This window comes from Rattus norvegicus, chromosome 3, assembly GCF_021556685.1.
Source record: "Rattus norvegicus strain SHRSP/BbbUtx chromosome 3, alternate assembly SHRSP_T2T, whole genome shotgun sequence".
In the NCBI taxonomy this organism is placed as follows: domain Eukaryota; kingdom Metazoa; phylum Chordata; class Mammalia; order Rodentia; family Muridae; genus Rattus; species Rattus norvegicus.
This window is the reverse complement of record NC_141536.1, coordinates 57,025,274-57,041,609: the sequence shown is the minus strand read 5'-3', so window position 1 is coordinate 57,041,609 and position 16,336 is coordinate 57,025,274. Positions and strand designations below refer to the sequence as shown.

General features: G+C 36.5%; 1 protein-coding gene and 2 long non-coding RNA genes across 6 annotated transcripts in view; 2 read left to right on the top strand and 1 right to left on the bottom strand.

The window, feature by feature from the left end:
- The window catches only part of Sp3 (Sp3 transcription factor), a 45,191-nt gene extending 34,207 nt beyond the window's left edge, over nucleotides 1-10,984 (top strand). For 2 of the 4 annotated variants that reach the window (XM_087653663.1, XM_087653662.1), the window contains 3 exons: nucleotides 1,178-1,370; nucleotides 6,654-6,850; nucleotides 9,013-10,764. In XM_087653663.1, coding sequence (XP_087509789.1) covers nucleotides 1,178-1,370; nucleotides 6,654-6,850; nucleotides 9,013-9,329 — 707 coding nt within the window. In that variant the 3' untranslated portion in view covers nucleotides 9,330-10,764. 4 annotated transcript variants of the gene reach the window in all.
- Nucleotides 3,040-6,339, top strand: LOC148006482 (uncharacterized). The gene is made up of 2 exons (XR_015684385.1): nucleotides 3,040-4,618; nucleotides 4,684-6,339. It is a non-coding gene; the product is annotated as an uncharacterized LOC148006482 (long non-coding RNA).
- Nucleotides 10,049-15,972, bottom strand: LOC147995513 (uncharacterized). The gene is made up of 2 exons (XR_015684386.1): nucleotides 12,162-15,972; nucleotides 10,049-12,054 (listed from the first exon to the last, which is right to left on the bottom strand). It is a non-coding gene; the product is annotated as an uncharacterized LOC147995513 (long non-coding RNA).
- Between the last annotated feature and the right edge of the window lie 364 nt (nucleotides 15,973-16,336).

The window sequence follows — 16,336 nt, the reverse complement described above, 5'->3', positions numbered from 1 at the left end:
GATCCCTGAGTTCAAGGCCAGTCAGGTTATAGACTAAGCTTCAGGACAGTCAGAGCCACACAGAGAAATCCCTTCTTGGGGAAAAAAAAGGTAGAGAAAAAGAAAGATGATACATTATTGTATTATTGATATGTAAAGATCTTTATAACATACTTTGCTGTATTCATTTTGCTTTCCAGTCTGGTTTATAATAAAGCACAAACTGCCACATACTTCCATCCCCTCCTATAGCAGTGTTGTAGCCATTTTAAGTACTTAGTAATCATTGACTTTAAAGCTTGAGTTTGTAGAGCGCTTACCTAGGAAGCGCAAGGCCCTGGGTTCGGTCCCCAGCTCCGAAAAAAAAAAAAAAAAGCTTGAGTTTGTATGTTAAACTGTAAGAATGAATGCAAGTGCCTGAATGCAAGTTACCTCCACCCCCCCCCCCCCCCCCGTGTGTGGGTGGGTGGGTGGGTAGGTAGTCTGATAATTGACCTTGGGTGTCTGCCTCAATTGTATACCTTACTTTCTGAGGCAGAATCTTTTTCTGGATCTGAAGTGTGAATCTTCCTTGGTGCTGCCCTTACCCTCATAAGTTTTATGTGGGTATTGGGGATGTGAACTCAGATTCTCATGCCTTTGAGGCAGGGCACTCTTCCTGGCCCTGTGAATGGATTCCTTTACATTCATATGCTACCTATAGATAGAGTGGCTACAAATTGTAAGATACTAAAGACATGTGGTATTTCAGACTAAATTGTTCATTAAATTTATTGAGAAGTAGATTGTGCCTGCTGTTTTAGCCCCAGAGTTCACCTACTTGGTATGTTGAGTCAGGACAAGCCTGGGAATCTTAATCATAACAATTCTCAAAACAAAAAAATAAAAAGGGCTGTGAGGTTTCAGGATCGGGCATCCAGTACCACAGTTGACTAATTGAACAACTGTATTTGAAGTTTCACATTTCTTTTTGGGTCTTTTAAAAAAGTAAGCTCTACTGCCTGCCACATTCCCTCTTCTGCTGAAATCATTGTCAAAAATAAAATATATTATTTTGAAAGGAAAATGAATATGCTTTACAAATAGTTAATTTTTTTTATGTCATGCTCTAACCTAGAAAAGTTTGAAACTATTGTTGTCTTGTTGAAGCAGTAGGCTACATCTCATGCATGTGTGCCGATCCCCTTTTTATCTTTAGATATTAGGATCAAGGAAGAAGAGCCTGATCCGGAAGAGTGGCAGCTCAGTGGTGATTCTACACTGAATACCAATGACCTAACACACTTACGAGTACAAGTGGTAGATGAAGAAGGGGACCAACAACATCAAGAAGGAAAAAGACTTCGGAGGGTAGCTTGCACCTGTCCCAACTGTAAAGAAGGTGGTGGGAGGTATGCATACATCAGCCATGTGTTGTTGTTCTAAGGAGTGCTAAGATCACCCCGATTTTTAAAATATTGCATGCCATGTCAGTATTTAATGATAAATTAATCATTACATCATCATTTTGGGAGTGTGACTGTATGAGTGGTTGAAGTAAGGAAAAAAAGCGTACAAATTTTAAATTAAATTTGCTTAGTCTTTAAAAGAATATAACATGTAATTTTATAGACCCCATTTTATTAGCCTGTTTGCTAACCACCAATGAGTTCAACCTAAATACAAAGAAAAAAATTATAGCTTGAGAAGGTTATATAAAAGTAAGAAATTCACAATTAGTTGATAAGTGTAAATACTATTTTCAACAGAAATGGGGATGAAAGGCCTTAATAATGATGGGGATTTATTGTTCTGAAAGTAACCCAGTAGTATTTTACCTCATTCTTTTTTAAAAAGATATATTTCCTAAGACAAAAACACTGATAGGAATGAGCTCAGAGTGGTTGGTAATGTAGCTATAAATAAGCTTATTAAGAGATGGACTTAGATCATAAAAACTACAAACGCCATCCTGATCTTATTATAAGAAACATTTCAAATGATTGATACAGTGTTACTGAAAATGAGATGAAAAAGATCAGTCAAATGTTAGCAAAAACAAAATGGATAGCAATGTTGGTATCAAGGAAGATGGGATTAAGTTGGAAAGTATTAGACAGGCAAGATTAAATGTCATGACAACAATGACATTTCTGTTTAGAGTCAATAGTCTTAGTATCTTTGTCCAGTTTTGATTATATGAAGCAAAGACAAAATCAGAAAGTTGTGCTAACAATCTCCAGTCGTTACTGTGAAAGGCTACAGTACCTTTCTCCTGCACTACTTTTAAGTATGCAAATGTGCCGAACAGTGTTACTGTGTACAAATGCTCATGGTTATAAACTTGATTATTTTTCAGCTCTCTGGTTGATCCTATTGATTGATACATACTTTGATCAGTTTGTTTGCAATAATAATAATGACTAGGACAGAGATCTCTCAGGCCCAAAAACCACAAAAAGGGGAGGGGACTGATAGCCGCTGACATTTGGAAACTTAAACTATGTTCTTATAAGTGGCACAGATGTATCACACATAGGTGAATTACTTAAATGCACATGTGTAGTCAGTGAGATAGAATTGCCACTAGTTTGAAGCCAGCCTGAGCTGTAGTGTAAGACCACGTCTCAAAAATGGGATGGAAAAAAACACCTAAAACATCGTACAACTGGATTTTTTACCCGTATATGTACTCCCAATCTTAACCCTTACATTTTGTTGCTAACTCAGAGGATCTGCTTCTGAACCTGGCCTTTAGCTATTTATACTGAATGTTGAATTCTGGGTAGGCAGTGACTTCTGAAATTCACACTCTGTTTTAGAGGCACTTTTCAGATACATTATTCATCAAATCTAATTGGGATCAATGTTTGGCCTTGCTTCATTTTTTTAAAGTTAAACATTTTAATTAATTCTAATTAATTTGCTAAACTAACATATCCTCAAAATTCAGATAACAAAACAAAAAAGCCCCACAAGTAATATACTACTTCAAGGTTTAACCACCAAAATATTTTTGTGCAATATTACATAAATTTTAAAGTAGAATCACCTTATTCTCATTGTTTGTGTCTCGTAATTTTTGTGGCCGTATCTGATCTGTGTCATTTTTTAATCTGTGTATAGTATTATACTGTATGTGGATAAATAATTTAACTTTCTCCTTTGGGGTTTGTCATAATCCTCATACATATGTCCTTGCACATCTGTCTGATTGTCTCATTAGTGTATGTTGACAGAAAAGAATTGTTGGGTCAAAAGTAATTGTCTGCTAAATAGCTGTCCTGCTTTCTCTGTAACACTGCAGGGTCTTAGTTACCATGTGTCACCAATTCTTACTTTTCACTTAAAAGAAAACAAACTTTTAAAGTTTGATAGGCAAGAATAGCTCATTTATTTTAGTGTGTGCTTGTTTTATTGGTGAGGTTAAACATTTCTAGTACTTAATTTTTAAACTTTATTTTGTGAATTGTCTGTCTTGTGGAACTGTTAATTTATGTGAACTTCTCATGTAAAGTGTATTTTCTCAGTTTTTCTCCATTGCTCTGTCAGTGGTGTGCAGAATGCATTATATGATGAGTAAAGGAGCTCACTTACAGATAGTAGACATTCTGAAACAACGAGACAAGCTACTGTTTAGAGTTGGCTACAGGTTGTTATGCCAGAAATTGTAGAAAGTAAATCTTATGTATTTATTTATTTTTACTTCATTGTGTTTGTAAGTACTAATTCTAAGTAATAAACATTAAGATTCTTAGGTAGTCGTTTCTTAGAGTTGATTTGGACAGAGCTCAGTAAGGACTAATGCACTAGGCCTGCTTGTATAAAGAGAGCATCTAATGATTCAAAGCATTCACATAGTCTAAGAACATTCTGTAACTTAAGATTTTTATTTTAAAGACTAGAATATTGGCCTTTTCCCCCTTAACCATTTATTTATATATATGGTAAGATAGTACTTTTAGAAAACTAATACCATCCATCCTTATAAAACTATTTTGTTTTATAGCAAGCTATAAAAGGAAATATTTCAGGGACTGGAGAGATGTCTCAGTAATTAAAAACATTGACTCTTTCCTGAGGACCCAGGTTTGTTATCAACACCCAAATGGCAGCTTACAAACATGTATAAATGGAATCCCAGGGTGTCCAATACCCTTTTCTGGCCTCTGTGGTCACCGCATGCTTGTAGTGTACAGACTTATATGCAGGAAAAGGACTCATACATAGAAAATAAAAGGATAGGTTTAAGTAAAAAAATTAAAATTGTTCAGTTAGCTAATCTTTGTATATCAGAAGCAGTCTTTAGAGTCTAGTTGAAAAAACAGATCTAAAGGCATTATTGTTACATGGGTTTTGTATGAATTAAGCATCAATCCATTAAATTATTTTGCAAAGTTTATTTTGTCAGCATTTTTCAGCTTGTGTTTCTGCCACCATAAGCAAAACAGGCGGTAGTTCTTAAAACTTTCCTTAACTCTCCAGAATTTGGATTGATTTTGTGTTGTCATTGAATTATTGGGGCACAAATTTAAGCAGTCAGAAACAGAAATTTAAAATTGTTTATTACTTGGGATGCCATGGTTACATAGTGGACATTAACGTGTTCAGGATGGAACACAACTGCTCTTGAAGACCCTCCCCTTCCTTCATAGGATAGGTAGGCCGTGAGCATGCAACGGGCTGTCTAGGCCTTGAAGACCCTCCCCTTCCTTCATAGGATAGGTAGGCCGTGAGCATGCAACGGGCTGTCTAGGCCTTCCCTTGGGTCAGATTTCCTTAAGTACTAACTTGAACATCTGCAAGTTAAGTACTCACCTTAAATTGTGGTACAGAAGTGTGCGACTGGATTATTTTTCCTAGATGCATGTTCCATTTTTAATGGCCAGTCTTCGTTTGGCATACAATGCAACAGAAAAAACAGGTTCCCTGCCATTTTTCCCAGTCCTCTGAGACCCGTTTGTTGCTGTTCATTTGTCAGCCTTGTGTTTTGTTGGTGCTCACAGGCTAAATTCTGTTAAGTTTGGAAATTACACCTTTGAGTTTATAAAATGACACTGTTTCACCCAAGTGGTAGCCTTAGCAGAGGGATGTGAAGTCATGAGTGAACTGAGTTGGGTTTCCTGTGAAATTGCTATGGTGAACGCAATATTTTACCAATAAAGACATTGTTCTTTCTCTTAGGTCTACTTAAGAGTAAAGCAAAGTTTAAAAAGCTAACTAACGGAAGGACTTGAGGATTGAAAATGAGCCAGAAAAAAACTGTTTTTCTCAACTCAGCTCTTAAAGAGACTTAGAAATTGGGGGTGGACTGGAGCAGGAAGTAGAATGTGTTAGATTATGACATCCGTGCCCTTGAGACAACAGCGTGACTCCTCCTTGTCTTTACTTATGCTATTCCTCTGCCTGGAATGCCTTCCCTCCTTTCTATCTAAATCCTACCCACCTCCTCCACGAAGCCTTCTCTAACTACTGGAGCCCACATTGATGTCTCCCTGTTCAGAACACCTATGGCACCTAACAGCCAGCACTGCACCGTTTAGCACTGTTTGTCCTATGGCAATTTCACATGCTCCTGAGTGTGAGTACATTAAAATATAAATGTGGGGGAATATGCATTTTTCCAGTGAAGTTTGAAAAACGATAGGTATATTGTATACAGGAGGATTTAGTAGTCGTGGAAGGTTTACAGGCTACACTTAGACTGAGTTGAGGGAGGAGGGGAGTTGGGGGAGGGGCTAAAGGTTCCTTTTTTTTCTTTTTGTTTAATCTCAGAGAAACACTGTAAAGTTTGTACGGTGTAGTTTTGATAAGTATGTCCAAAAAGTCATGCTTTTAAAAGGAATAATTTAGTAACAATCTAATTTTTGTTTTCAAGAAATGTTTTTGTAGTGTTTAATGCTATTGAAATACATTTTCTGGATTCAGAAAAGTTTCTTCTTGCTTAGACTAGGATGCCTCTGTTCACTCATCTAAGAACGTCTTCCAAACTGTCCTTTGTACCAAATATTTAAAGTGTAATGTAAAATTTTGCACTGTGGAGAAAATGCTATTTTGCTATATCTCTTGTGAATAATTTTTGGTGTCTGCATGGTTTCTGGGGTACATTTTAACAGATGACTTTGGTTTGTATTTGTTGTGCGGGATACTAGGAAAGGTAACTTAGCTTTAGCTAATTTTTAAAATGTGGATCTCCACCTCAGTGTTATGTCAGTGTGTGAGCGTTCTTAAATCATGTTAATTTAAAACCTGCTTAAGCTGTCTCTCTACCTTCTAATTGTACCTGTGATGAGTTTTTGTATATTATTCTTTGGATAATAAATTATAAAAATTATATCTGACATCATGACTTTGAATAAAACTAGTTTCCTGTACTATTAATTGAATTCGTTCTGTGCATAGTATTTGCGAGCGATTCTGATGGGATAGTTAATAGCTTTATTGTACATTCTTTGTGTATGAAGTGTCCTTTTAGTTATATTACTTGACTATAGCTACATCAGACAACAATCGGTTCTGGGATAAAATTCACACATTAAATTTGTATGTTTAAAAACAATTAATTTTCACTTAAATAGACTTAAAATGATTTTGGTTTCTGATATGTTGGTGATATTTCCCGTTCAAGAGGCTATATGACATAAATGGTTTTGAATGCTTTGATATAAATGTGTATTATTCTGTATGTTTTTTAGAGGTACCAATCTTGGGAAAAAGAAGCAACACATTTGTCATATACCAGGATGTGGTAAAGTCTATGGGAAAACCTCACATCTGAGAGCACATCTCCGTTGGCATTCTGGGGAGCGCCCTTTTATTTGTAACTGGATGTTCTGTGGTAAAAGATTTACACGGAGTGATGAATTACAGAGGCACAGAAGAACACATACAGGTTACTGATCTTTTTATGTTTTCTCCTCTTTCCTTCCTCTGTTCTTGGTTAGGGACTGAACACATGTGTATACTCAGAACACTGAGTTGCATCCCTAATCTCTAATAGTTTTAACAGACAAAATGAAGTGTAGGCTATAAAACATACCAGAAGTTTTTTCAGCATACCTTACTTGATCAAATCTTTTAAATGAGATTAATTAAATCAAACATTCACTCTTAGTAACTAAATTTTAAAGAACAAACCAGTATAAATTTATAGGTTTTTTTTTTTTTTTTTGGTGAAAAGTTCTTTAGTTTATATAGACTTGGGTCAGCTTTCATTGACTGTTGAATGTCTTAAAGCATATTTGTACTGCCACTTGACAAACTTTACAGTATTTGCTGTTGTCTCTTATGCTAGCAAGTAGAATCTGCTAAATTCTGACATTTCATCTTTTCTGGGTATATGATGTAAATAAAAGGCGTCTTGAGTCACATTTTTCTTTGTTATGACACAGTTTTCTTATAGTGTCATATGGTGATTGTATGAGATGGGTATAGGGTTGACTCAAACTGAAGTCTAACATAATACAATGTAGTATCTTCTGCTAATATTAAATGATCAGAGTGTCCATCAGTCTATACGTAGTGTTGAAGAATTGAAAACTGACACTGTGAGGAAGTGCTTTAGAAGGAGCATGGCCAAGGGATAGATTCCTTTGGGTTTTCTGTGAGGTGAAGGAAATAAGTTGTCTCTGCTTCACAACCATTTAACACAGCCTTTAAACATCATACACGATGACCTTGGAGTATGAGGCAGCATATACACATTAGATCCTCTGCTTGTTTTAGTTCTCTCTCTTGTTATTATAAAGATAAAAGATGAGGTGAACTAACCTCTTGGAAACTAACAAAAGAGTATATATACCAGTAGCAAGATTTTCTGTTAATTTGTGCTGAATGTGCTCAGGAGAGAAAGTTAGTAACATTGAGTGATTGGAGTGTAGACCCTAAAATGGCTCCCAACAGAATTTTCCCCAATGGTATTTCCTCAATAGGTTGTGAAAAAGAATAATGTATATGGAGAAGAAAAGTCTGATCAAATAACTGAGTTATTTTACCACCCAATTGAGTATAGATTAAAGAGATAACCTATAAGATAGCGCCTCTTAAGCCTTTGATATTGAGTGTTCCACGAACACAGTGGTTTAGGTTAGGGTTGTATGTAGATTTCCTGATAGTGTGTGGTGGGACACTCTTCTAATTGGTGTTTCAAGTCAGACTTTAGAAAATACTTCCTTAGAAAAATGGTGATTCATTGGCTGGAAGTGAGAACTGTTATAGGGGTGACACAGGGAAGATTATCATTTTTGCACAGTCCTTGTGTAAAGTAGGACTGAGACATAGAAATCCGTATGAATTAGGAGAAATTTGAACAGTTACCTGCAAGTCACCCTTTCACATAAGCAATCTGAAGGGAAAAGAAAAAGGGAGTCCTCTTGGTTGGCCGTTTGCCTTTCCTTCTTTGAATAATCTTGCATTGTAGGTCTTGAATATACTTGAGGTTTAGTGTCTTGTGTGTTTTGTTTCTGAGGATTTATTTAAGCTGGAAAATAAGCTAGAGTTAGCATGTGTTACCGTGAATATTTTAATAAACAATACATGTTGCTGTGTTAGGTTGCCCTTGATTGATGTTCAACTGACATAGGTCAGCCGGCTACCTCCATTATTCTTGAATTTAATCTCATTGAACACTCACAGTCTGCTTTGCTTTGATCTATAACTATTCTGATTTTTATTTGAATTCCTAACTTTTGAAGGTTTAATATATGACTTTTTTAAAGATATGACATTAATGTCTTTTAAAATAATACAGTTTAGACTTTAAAGAGGTGACACAGATGGTGGTTTTAGCAAGTATTTAATAGGTTTCAGATCAGATTCTTAGCATGAAGTCTTAAAATATTGTTTGAATATTAAACTGTCTATCATACAGTATGCTTTCATCAAACCATAAAAATGACAAATATTTGAGTAGAGTTATTTCTATAAGGGAAATCTTATAGGGGCAGCTCATGAAACCAGTACAGTTTTTAATAGACCTTTTGTTTTAGGAAAGACTACATTAATCTGTAAAAGTGGAATTTTAAAACTAAGCAGTTTAATTGTTCTCCTTTACAGGTGAGAAGAAATTTGTTTGTCCAGAATGTTCAAAACGCTTTATGAGAAGTGACCACCTTGCCAAACATATTAAAACACATCAGAATAAAAAAGTCATTCACTCTAGCAGCACAGTGCTAGCATCTGTGGAAGCTGGGAGAGATGATGCCTTGATTACTGCAGGAGGAACAACACTTATCCTTGCAAATATTCAACAGGGGTCTGTGTCAGGGATAGGAACTGTCAATGCTTCTGCCACCAGCAATCAAGACATCCTTACCAACACTGAAATACCTTTACAGCTTGTCACAGTTTCTGGAAATGAGACAATGGAGTAAATATTACACAAATACTTATTCATTGTGGTTATTTTTATACAGTAGTGAGAAGAATATTGTTCCTAAGTTCTTAGATATCTTTTTATTGATGTGCAAAAATTTTTGGATTGACAGTAACTTGGTTATACATGACACTGAAATGCCTTACTTTGTATGATATTCCATAGTATATTAAAAATGGTAAAATTTGCATGGGTTTTGTAGGTACTTTTGGAATCTAGAAGAAATGAAATTTTACCAAGTTATATAAAGAGAAAATTGAATTTAACAATGCGAATGGTAGTCTAACCAAATGCATCAATCCTGTGTGGTTTAGTGTAAAAATGAGAAACTGTTGGTATTTATCTATTGTAAGATAAAAATGTTGGTGGGTGAAAGAAATCATGTTATAAATTTTTGTAATTTTCTTGATGACTGGAATTTTTATTATGCATAACTGACAAATCAAGTTTCCAAGCAAATGTTACATAGTGTAGGCTTTACTTAGCTTATCAATTTGTCATTTTGAAGCTAATTATTTTAATTAGGTTAACTGTACAATATTTTAAGCATTACTCTTGTAAGATTTTGAAAACTACATTTTAACATGGACCTTTAGGGATAGTCACCTTTTAAATCCTGTTGAAAAGCCATGTTTAAGATTTAATTTGCCAAAATAATGTCTTGTTAATATTCTTTCAATAATGAAGTTGGGCAATATAACCGATGTTTTTAAAAAGTTTAAAATGTGTAGGTTGAAGCATTTGGGTGGTAAAATGTTCTAGTGAATTACCCCTTTTCCTGAAGTTTGGAGGACCAAAAAATAATAATAAGGTGTATTGCGTCTTAGCAGAGGTTTTTTTTTGTTTGTTTGTTTTTTTTTTTAATTTTTATTATTAAATCCAATCTTGTTTCCAAAAAATATGTCTGCCAGGGCCTTAAAAGCCATCGTTGTAAATTACCAATAAAGTATAACATATGCAAACATAACAAAATCACTTCCACAGTGACGATACTCCAACCATATGGATATTAGTCATAGAAACTAGAGACTTTATGATATTTTTTTAAGTTTTTTTTAATCTAGGTAGTCTGCACTTAAATATCTACCATTTTCCTTTTTTTGCTTCTTCCCTTAAAATTTATATGTATCCAATACATTTAATTGAGAAATGTATGTTTTTTATTATGCTGTATTTTCTTTTTATTTTTTAATTATTGTTTATATTTTCAATTAAAAATGTACAAAATAAAATTACATTGCTGGTCTTGTAAGAGCTCTACAATTTTCCTACATGTACCTATAACTACAGCAGTTCATCAATTTCAAGAAGTTGGATTCTGTTCATTTGTTATCTTTAAGACCACCTCAGATTTACAGGCTACCTTATTGTACGTTTAAAGTGTATTATAACAGTGTGGTAGTTAATAAAACACTATTTTTTTTTTCTTTTGAGTTTGTTGTAGTCCGATGCATTTAAAATACTGCAATGGTATGGATAAGAAAGTCTGGCTTATTTTTCCTTACTTTATTTAGACTTTTATTTTTAGATTCTTGATTTCAGATGCTGGGATTGTAAATAAATATATTTACTTAAAAAGAGGTGTATAGAGGTGCTGGCAATTAATTTTTCACTTAAAATGAATTTATTAAATATAACTTGAAACTTGAAAAATATAACTTGAAAAAGTCTAATTTCTTAGCCTACATTGATTTGTATCAGTTTTGTCAACACTGTTTTGCAAACTACTCTTTGTTTCCCTTTTCAAAGCACTGCAAAGTATTTTGATTTATGAGAGTTCTGAATTTACATAAGTACTCCTTCAAATGGTAATAGACAAGCTGTGGTAATCATGGCAAGTGGAAGCTATTCAGAAGGTTGTTTTGAATATGTGTGAGTCTGAATGGTTATAGAGGAAGGGGAGTAGGAACTGGGAAAAGGCAGCAGAATATTTCTTTCCTTGTGCATACATTGTAAGTGAGATTTACACTTATCCAGGCCCAACTTGACACTCAGTTGTAACTTAACAGTGCATGGGCCAACTCTAGGCACACAGTAATTGTGGGCACTTTTTCTAAGCGAGGCGTAAATATAGACTGTGAAAAGGGAACTGTTTAAAATAGTTTTCTATTAAGATTACAAGCAGAGGTTGAAGGTAGGTTGTGTGAGGTAGTGGTGGGTATAGGCAGGTTAACCTCAGGAGTGGTTGGTCCCCTTTGTATGTGTGTGTTTGAGTGTTTGAGAGGTTTCTTGCTAGGATCTGGGGCTCCCCAGTTAGGTTAGCATGTCTAGGGTCTTCCCCTCCAGGACCCTGCCAGGACCACCACGTCTCACTTCTTATATGGGTTTTAGAGACTCAGACTTTGAGTCCTTGTGTTTATGTGGCAAGGTAAGCACTTTGCTGACTTCCCAGTGCCAAAATATTCTTAGGTAATTGAAAATTGACAGTAAGTTTCAAAACATTTTGATAAAAGAATTCCCAAGCATATTTTAGAGACTAAATGCATTGAATTGATGGTCTTGAGAAGTGTGTTTGTGGACTTTAGAGATTTTGCTTAACAAGTGAAAATACTTGACTTCTAGTATAATGGTTGTAAGTTCTTCTGTTTTTATATCGTTTGAATGTTGGACCTGGGGTTGTTCCCCAATTAGGCTGATTGGCCTAACCTAATTTTGGAAAAGGTATTTGAAGAATTGCTCTGAAGCCAAGTTGTTCGTTGTAAAATGTGTATTAGTGGACAGGACTGATTTTTTTTTTTTCTTTTTTTTTCCGGAGCTGGGAATCGAACCCAGGGCCTTGCGCTTCCTAGGCAAGCGCTCTACCACTGAGCCAAATCCCCAACCCCAGGACTGATTTTTAATGTACACTCTTCAATAGTTTTGTCAGTTTTTATAAATGGCTAGAATTTACATTTTATGTATATACAGGTGCAATTAATCTGCTGAGCTGCATGTCTAGTGTGCCTTAAAGATACCACTCAATGCTTTAAAGGAGTTACCCATATTACAAAGTCAATGCCTTACAACCTTGACCTTTAAAATAGTGAACATGCTTTAATATATTTAAAACAATACGTTAGGTAAATTGGGATGTGTCACAAGTTTTATAGAACATAGTTCTTGGGACCAGCAAGATGACTCAGTTATGTAAATGTGCTTTCTGCACAAGCATGACAAACCAAGTTCAGTCCTGGGCCTGGAACCCATGTACAGGTTGAGGGAGAGAACAGACTCCACGATGCCTCCTGACTTTGACATGCATGCTGTGACATGCATGCACACAAAATACCTAATCATGCAAATATGCTCTAGTAAGTAACAAGAAGATAGTTTCTAACCAATGTTGTCCATCAGGAAATCCCAGAACTCATTTTTACTTTTTGAGACAGCCTTATTTATTATTTAGCCCAGGCTGCCCTTGAAGTTGTCATAGCTGAAATGACCTTTTCCTGCCTCTGCCTCCAAGTACTGGGATTACATCCATGTGTCAGTGCTCTGTGGCTACAGTAGATGCCAGAGAACAACACTGTTGGTCTCTTGCACGTAGGCTCTCGGGGCTCATGTGAAGAGCATTCTAGCCTCAGAGCCATTTCAGGTCCTGGGAAGAAATTTAATTTTGTTAATGCATGTCTGGGTATTTTACCTGCTGCACGTACATATGTGTGTCACATACGTGCCTGGTCCCAAGGAGGCCAGAAAGAGGGTATTGGATCCCCTGAGACTGTAGTTTACAGTTGTGGGCCAAAGTGTAGATACTGGGAATCAAGCCTGGTTCTTCCAGAACAGACAGTGCCACTAACTGCTGCTTTTCAGTGCTCTTAGCTGCTTTTCTCTGTCCACCTGGCCAGCGTTTACAAACACTTGAGTGCTCTGGCTTCATGCACATCAGAAGGGGGAACATCTCATCACAATGCTTTGTTATGTACCACTCTGGTTATGGGGAACTGAACTCAGGGCCTCTGGAAGAATAGCCAGTGTTTAGAACTTCCGAATCATCTCTTTCCCACCCTGGCAAACTCTTAATACTTGCCTGTAAAGATTGTATGTTTTTTAAGGCTCCCCCAAACAGCAAAATTTAAAAAAGCAAAAGTAGAGACCAAGTAAATAACATTTTGTGAGAAAAATAAGGGCAGTAGGCATTCCCTTCAGATTCTAGTTGTAGTTTAGACCCTAGAACTTCAATTTCCAAAGTTTTTGTTTCATTATAATGTATTTACTATCTGAATTAGAATTTTGGAATTTTGGTTTTAAAAGTTGACATAGAGAATACTACTTAGTTTAAATTTTATGAGGTTGGTAAGAAGTATTTTCTATGTAAACTTACTAATGTGTTTAAAACACTGCTATAAATGAGTAGTAAGCTTTATGTGTCCTGGGAAACAGTTGATACTCTTGGAACAGATGTGGTGTTAGTAGCTCATCTTCAGTATTAAGGTTAAAAAGATTGATTCGTCTCTGTCTTGTTCATGTTTATACATTCTGCCTGTTCATGTTTACACATAACCAAATGTTTACATATGCATTTGTTGCATTTGCAAAGAACTCTGAGAAAAAAAATCATGATTTCTTCTACTCTGGGTAGCCATGGGCCTTCTTCCCAGAAAAAATAAATTAGTTTAAGTCCAGTATTTTCAGACACTACTTTTACCTAAGGACTAAACCTTGGGAAAGTAGCATAGGCTCGGATGGTGGGGTTGGAATAAAAGGCAAGGAGAAATCTGAGACTACCTACCGAAGGTGGTGGGGTGGCAGGCTTCACAGGCATCCGTACGGTTCCTATTGACTGAGTAGTTGGAGACTTGGTAAAGAGACTGGTAGTTGAGGATGTGGGAAGAGAGTAGAGGCAAGGACAGAAGAGTCTTAGGTTAGGAGCTGGTTGGTGAATTTTAATCTTGGAGAAAAAAATTAAAACACTTGAGTACTGAACAAGTAATAGAAAAATCAAAATGAAATTAAGCTACCACCCATTATATAATCTTTTAACACCTCTAAGTTTTAAAGACAATTTTGAGTTCAAAATCTCCAGAGTATGTATTTGAAAACATTTCAGGCTGGTTGTGACATGGCTTTAACTCCAGCACCCGGGAGGCCGAGGCAGGCAGAACTGAGTTCAAGGCCAGCCAGGGCTGGACAGTGAGCTCCTGTTTCAAAACAAAGTGTTCATATTTTGTGACTCTTAAGTCAAACTTGGACCTTGAGTGCACTACACCAGTACTTTGCTATTAGGCTACTACATCTTCAGCCTTTAAAAATATTAAAGCTAGGTGATCTTTCATAATTTTATTTTTGTTTTATGTATTAACTTTTATTAACAATTTGGCAGTTTTGGTTTTTTAAAAATGTCTTGGGGGAAGGAGAGATGACTTCTTGCAGAGGATCTTGGTTTGATTCCCAGCATCCACAGTAGCCCACAGCCATCTGTAATTGCAGTTTCAAGGGGTTTGCCCCCCTGTAAGGCCTCAGTGTGCTGCCACATATGGTAGACCTACACGCAAGCAAAACTGGATTACACTGGAATGTGTGGACTTGGCTTAGGGAATTTGGACCCCATGTTTTATGACCTAGTCGTAGACATGTAGCTCCAGTATCCTAGTCTCCATAGAATTTGTAGGACCAATGAGATTTTTCCCTTCATCTGACATTTGAGCACATGTTCTATGCTCGGCATTTAGAAAAAACACAATGATCATATTCTAAGCTTCTGGGTAGAGGCTAATGATAGGAATACAATTACCCTTCTGGTTTTAACCATTCTATGTGGTTTCTCTAGTTTCATGTGCTTGTTTCATTGTAACACTACAGTCCCTTTATTTAAAGTTAGCAAAAGGCTAGTTTTTGTTTCCCTCTCTCCTTGAACATGATCCTTTAAGAATTACAGCATAACCCTGCTAAGTGTCTACAGATGTGGCATCTGGAATGTCTACCCCCAAGCAGGGAGAACTTAAGTGTATCCCCGAGGCTGCTTGCTTGGCAACAGTTCGTATGGACACTTAGTAAACGTTCATGATTCACGGAAGGGACAGAGGGCCTTCCTTGTTTACACCCTGGTGTTGAACTTTGAGGGTTACTTGATAGGCCAAATTCAGGAAGAAACAATACACAAAAATTGCTTTGGGGGTTTGTTGCTGGCTAAAATCTGAATCTACTCTAGGAATCAGTGAGTCAGCCCTAAAAGGTAAACTTAGGGACTCTGAGCTACAGCATAGTCAACAAACCTAGTTTTTAATCAGCTGGTGAAGAGGAAATGGGAATCTATCTTTGAAGATACAGCAGATGCAATATAGAAAGGTCAGTAGGTGTAAATGCCACCCAAACTAAACACGTGTGTCACCTGGGCTCTGTATGGTGGTTCCTTTTCTGAAGGGTTCTAAGACATTGTGCATTTTCCAGAATGAAAGTTTAGGATGGGGAAGGTGTCTGAGACGGCAGAGGCTGAGAGGGAGGAAAGGGTTAACTGCATTGGTAGGCATGGAGGAGGCCAGTGGATAGAATGTGCTGGACACTGGTGTTGGGCTTGATCCTCTACTGGTGTTGCATCTCTTAACCTAGATGTGAAGAATTTTGCCTGCTGCCTGCAGGAAGTCTTAAGCTGACTTCAAGCTGGCCTTTTGGTTTCCTATCTACTGTGGTCATTCTTTTGTTCTTGAAGCTTTTCCCAGCAACCCTGAGAGCTATTAGCAAAGCAGTCTGCAAATTTAAATTCCTCTCCTAAATAGCTCCACAGAGTAACTCTTTTTTTTTTTTTTTTTTTAAAGTCAGCAGCAGCAGGTTGCAAACTCCTTTGTTTTTTAGCAACTCTCCTGCCTTACTCTCCTGTTGATCTACCAGCAGGCAGCTGAGAGGTTTGGCTTGTGATGTTATCATCCATGTCTTAGCCTCATGACCAGCTTTTGAAAATTACCAACACTCTACTTACAGTCATAACAGTTCACTATACCTTCTGGTTTTTGCTCTGTATTCCATTGGAAATGCTATCGAAGTCAACAGTGGCCTCTTGTCACTAAACTACAAACCACTTAAACCTTT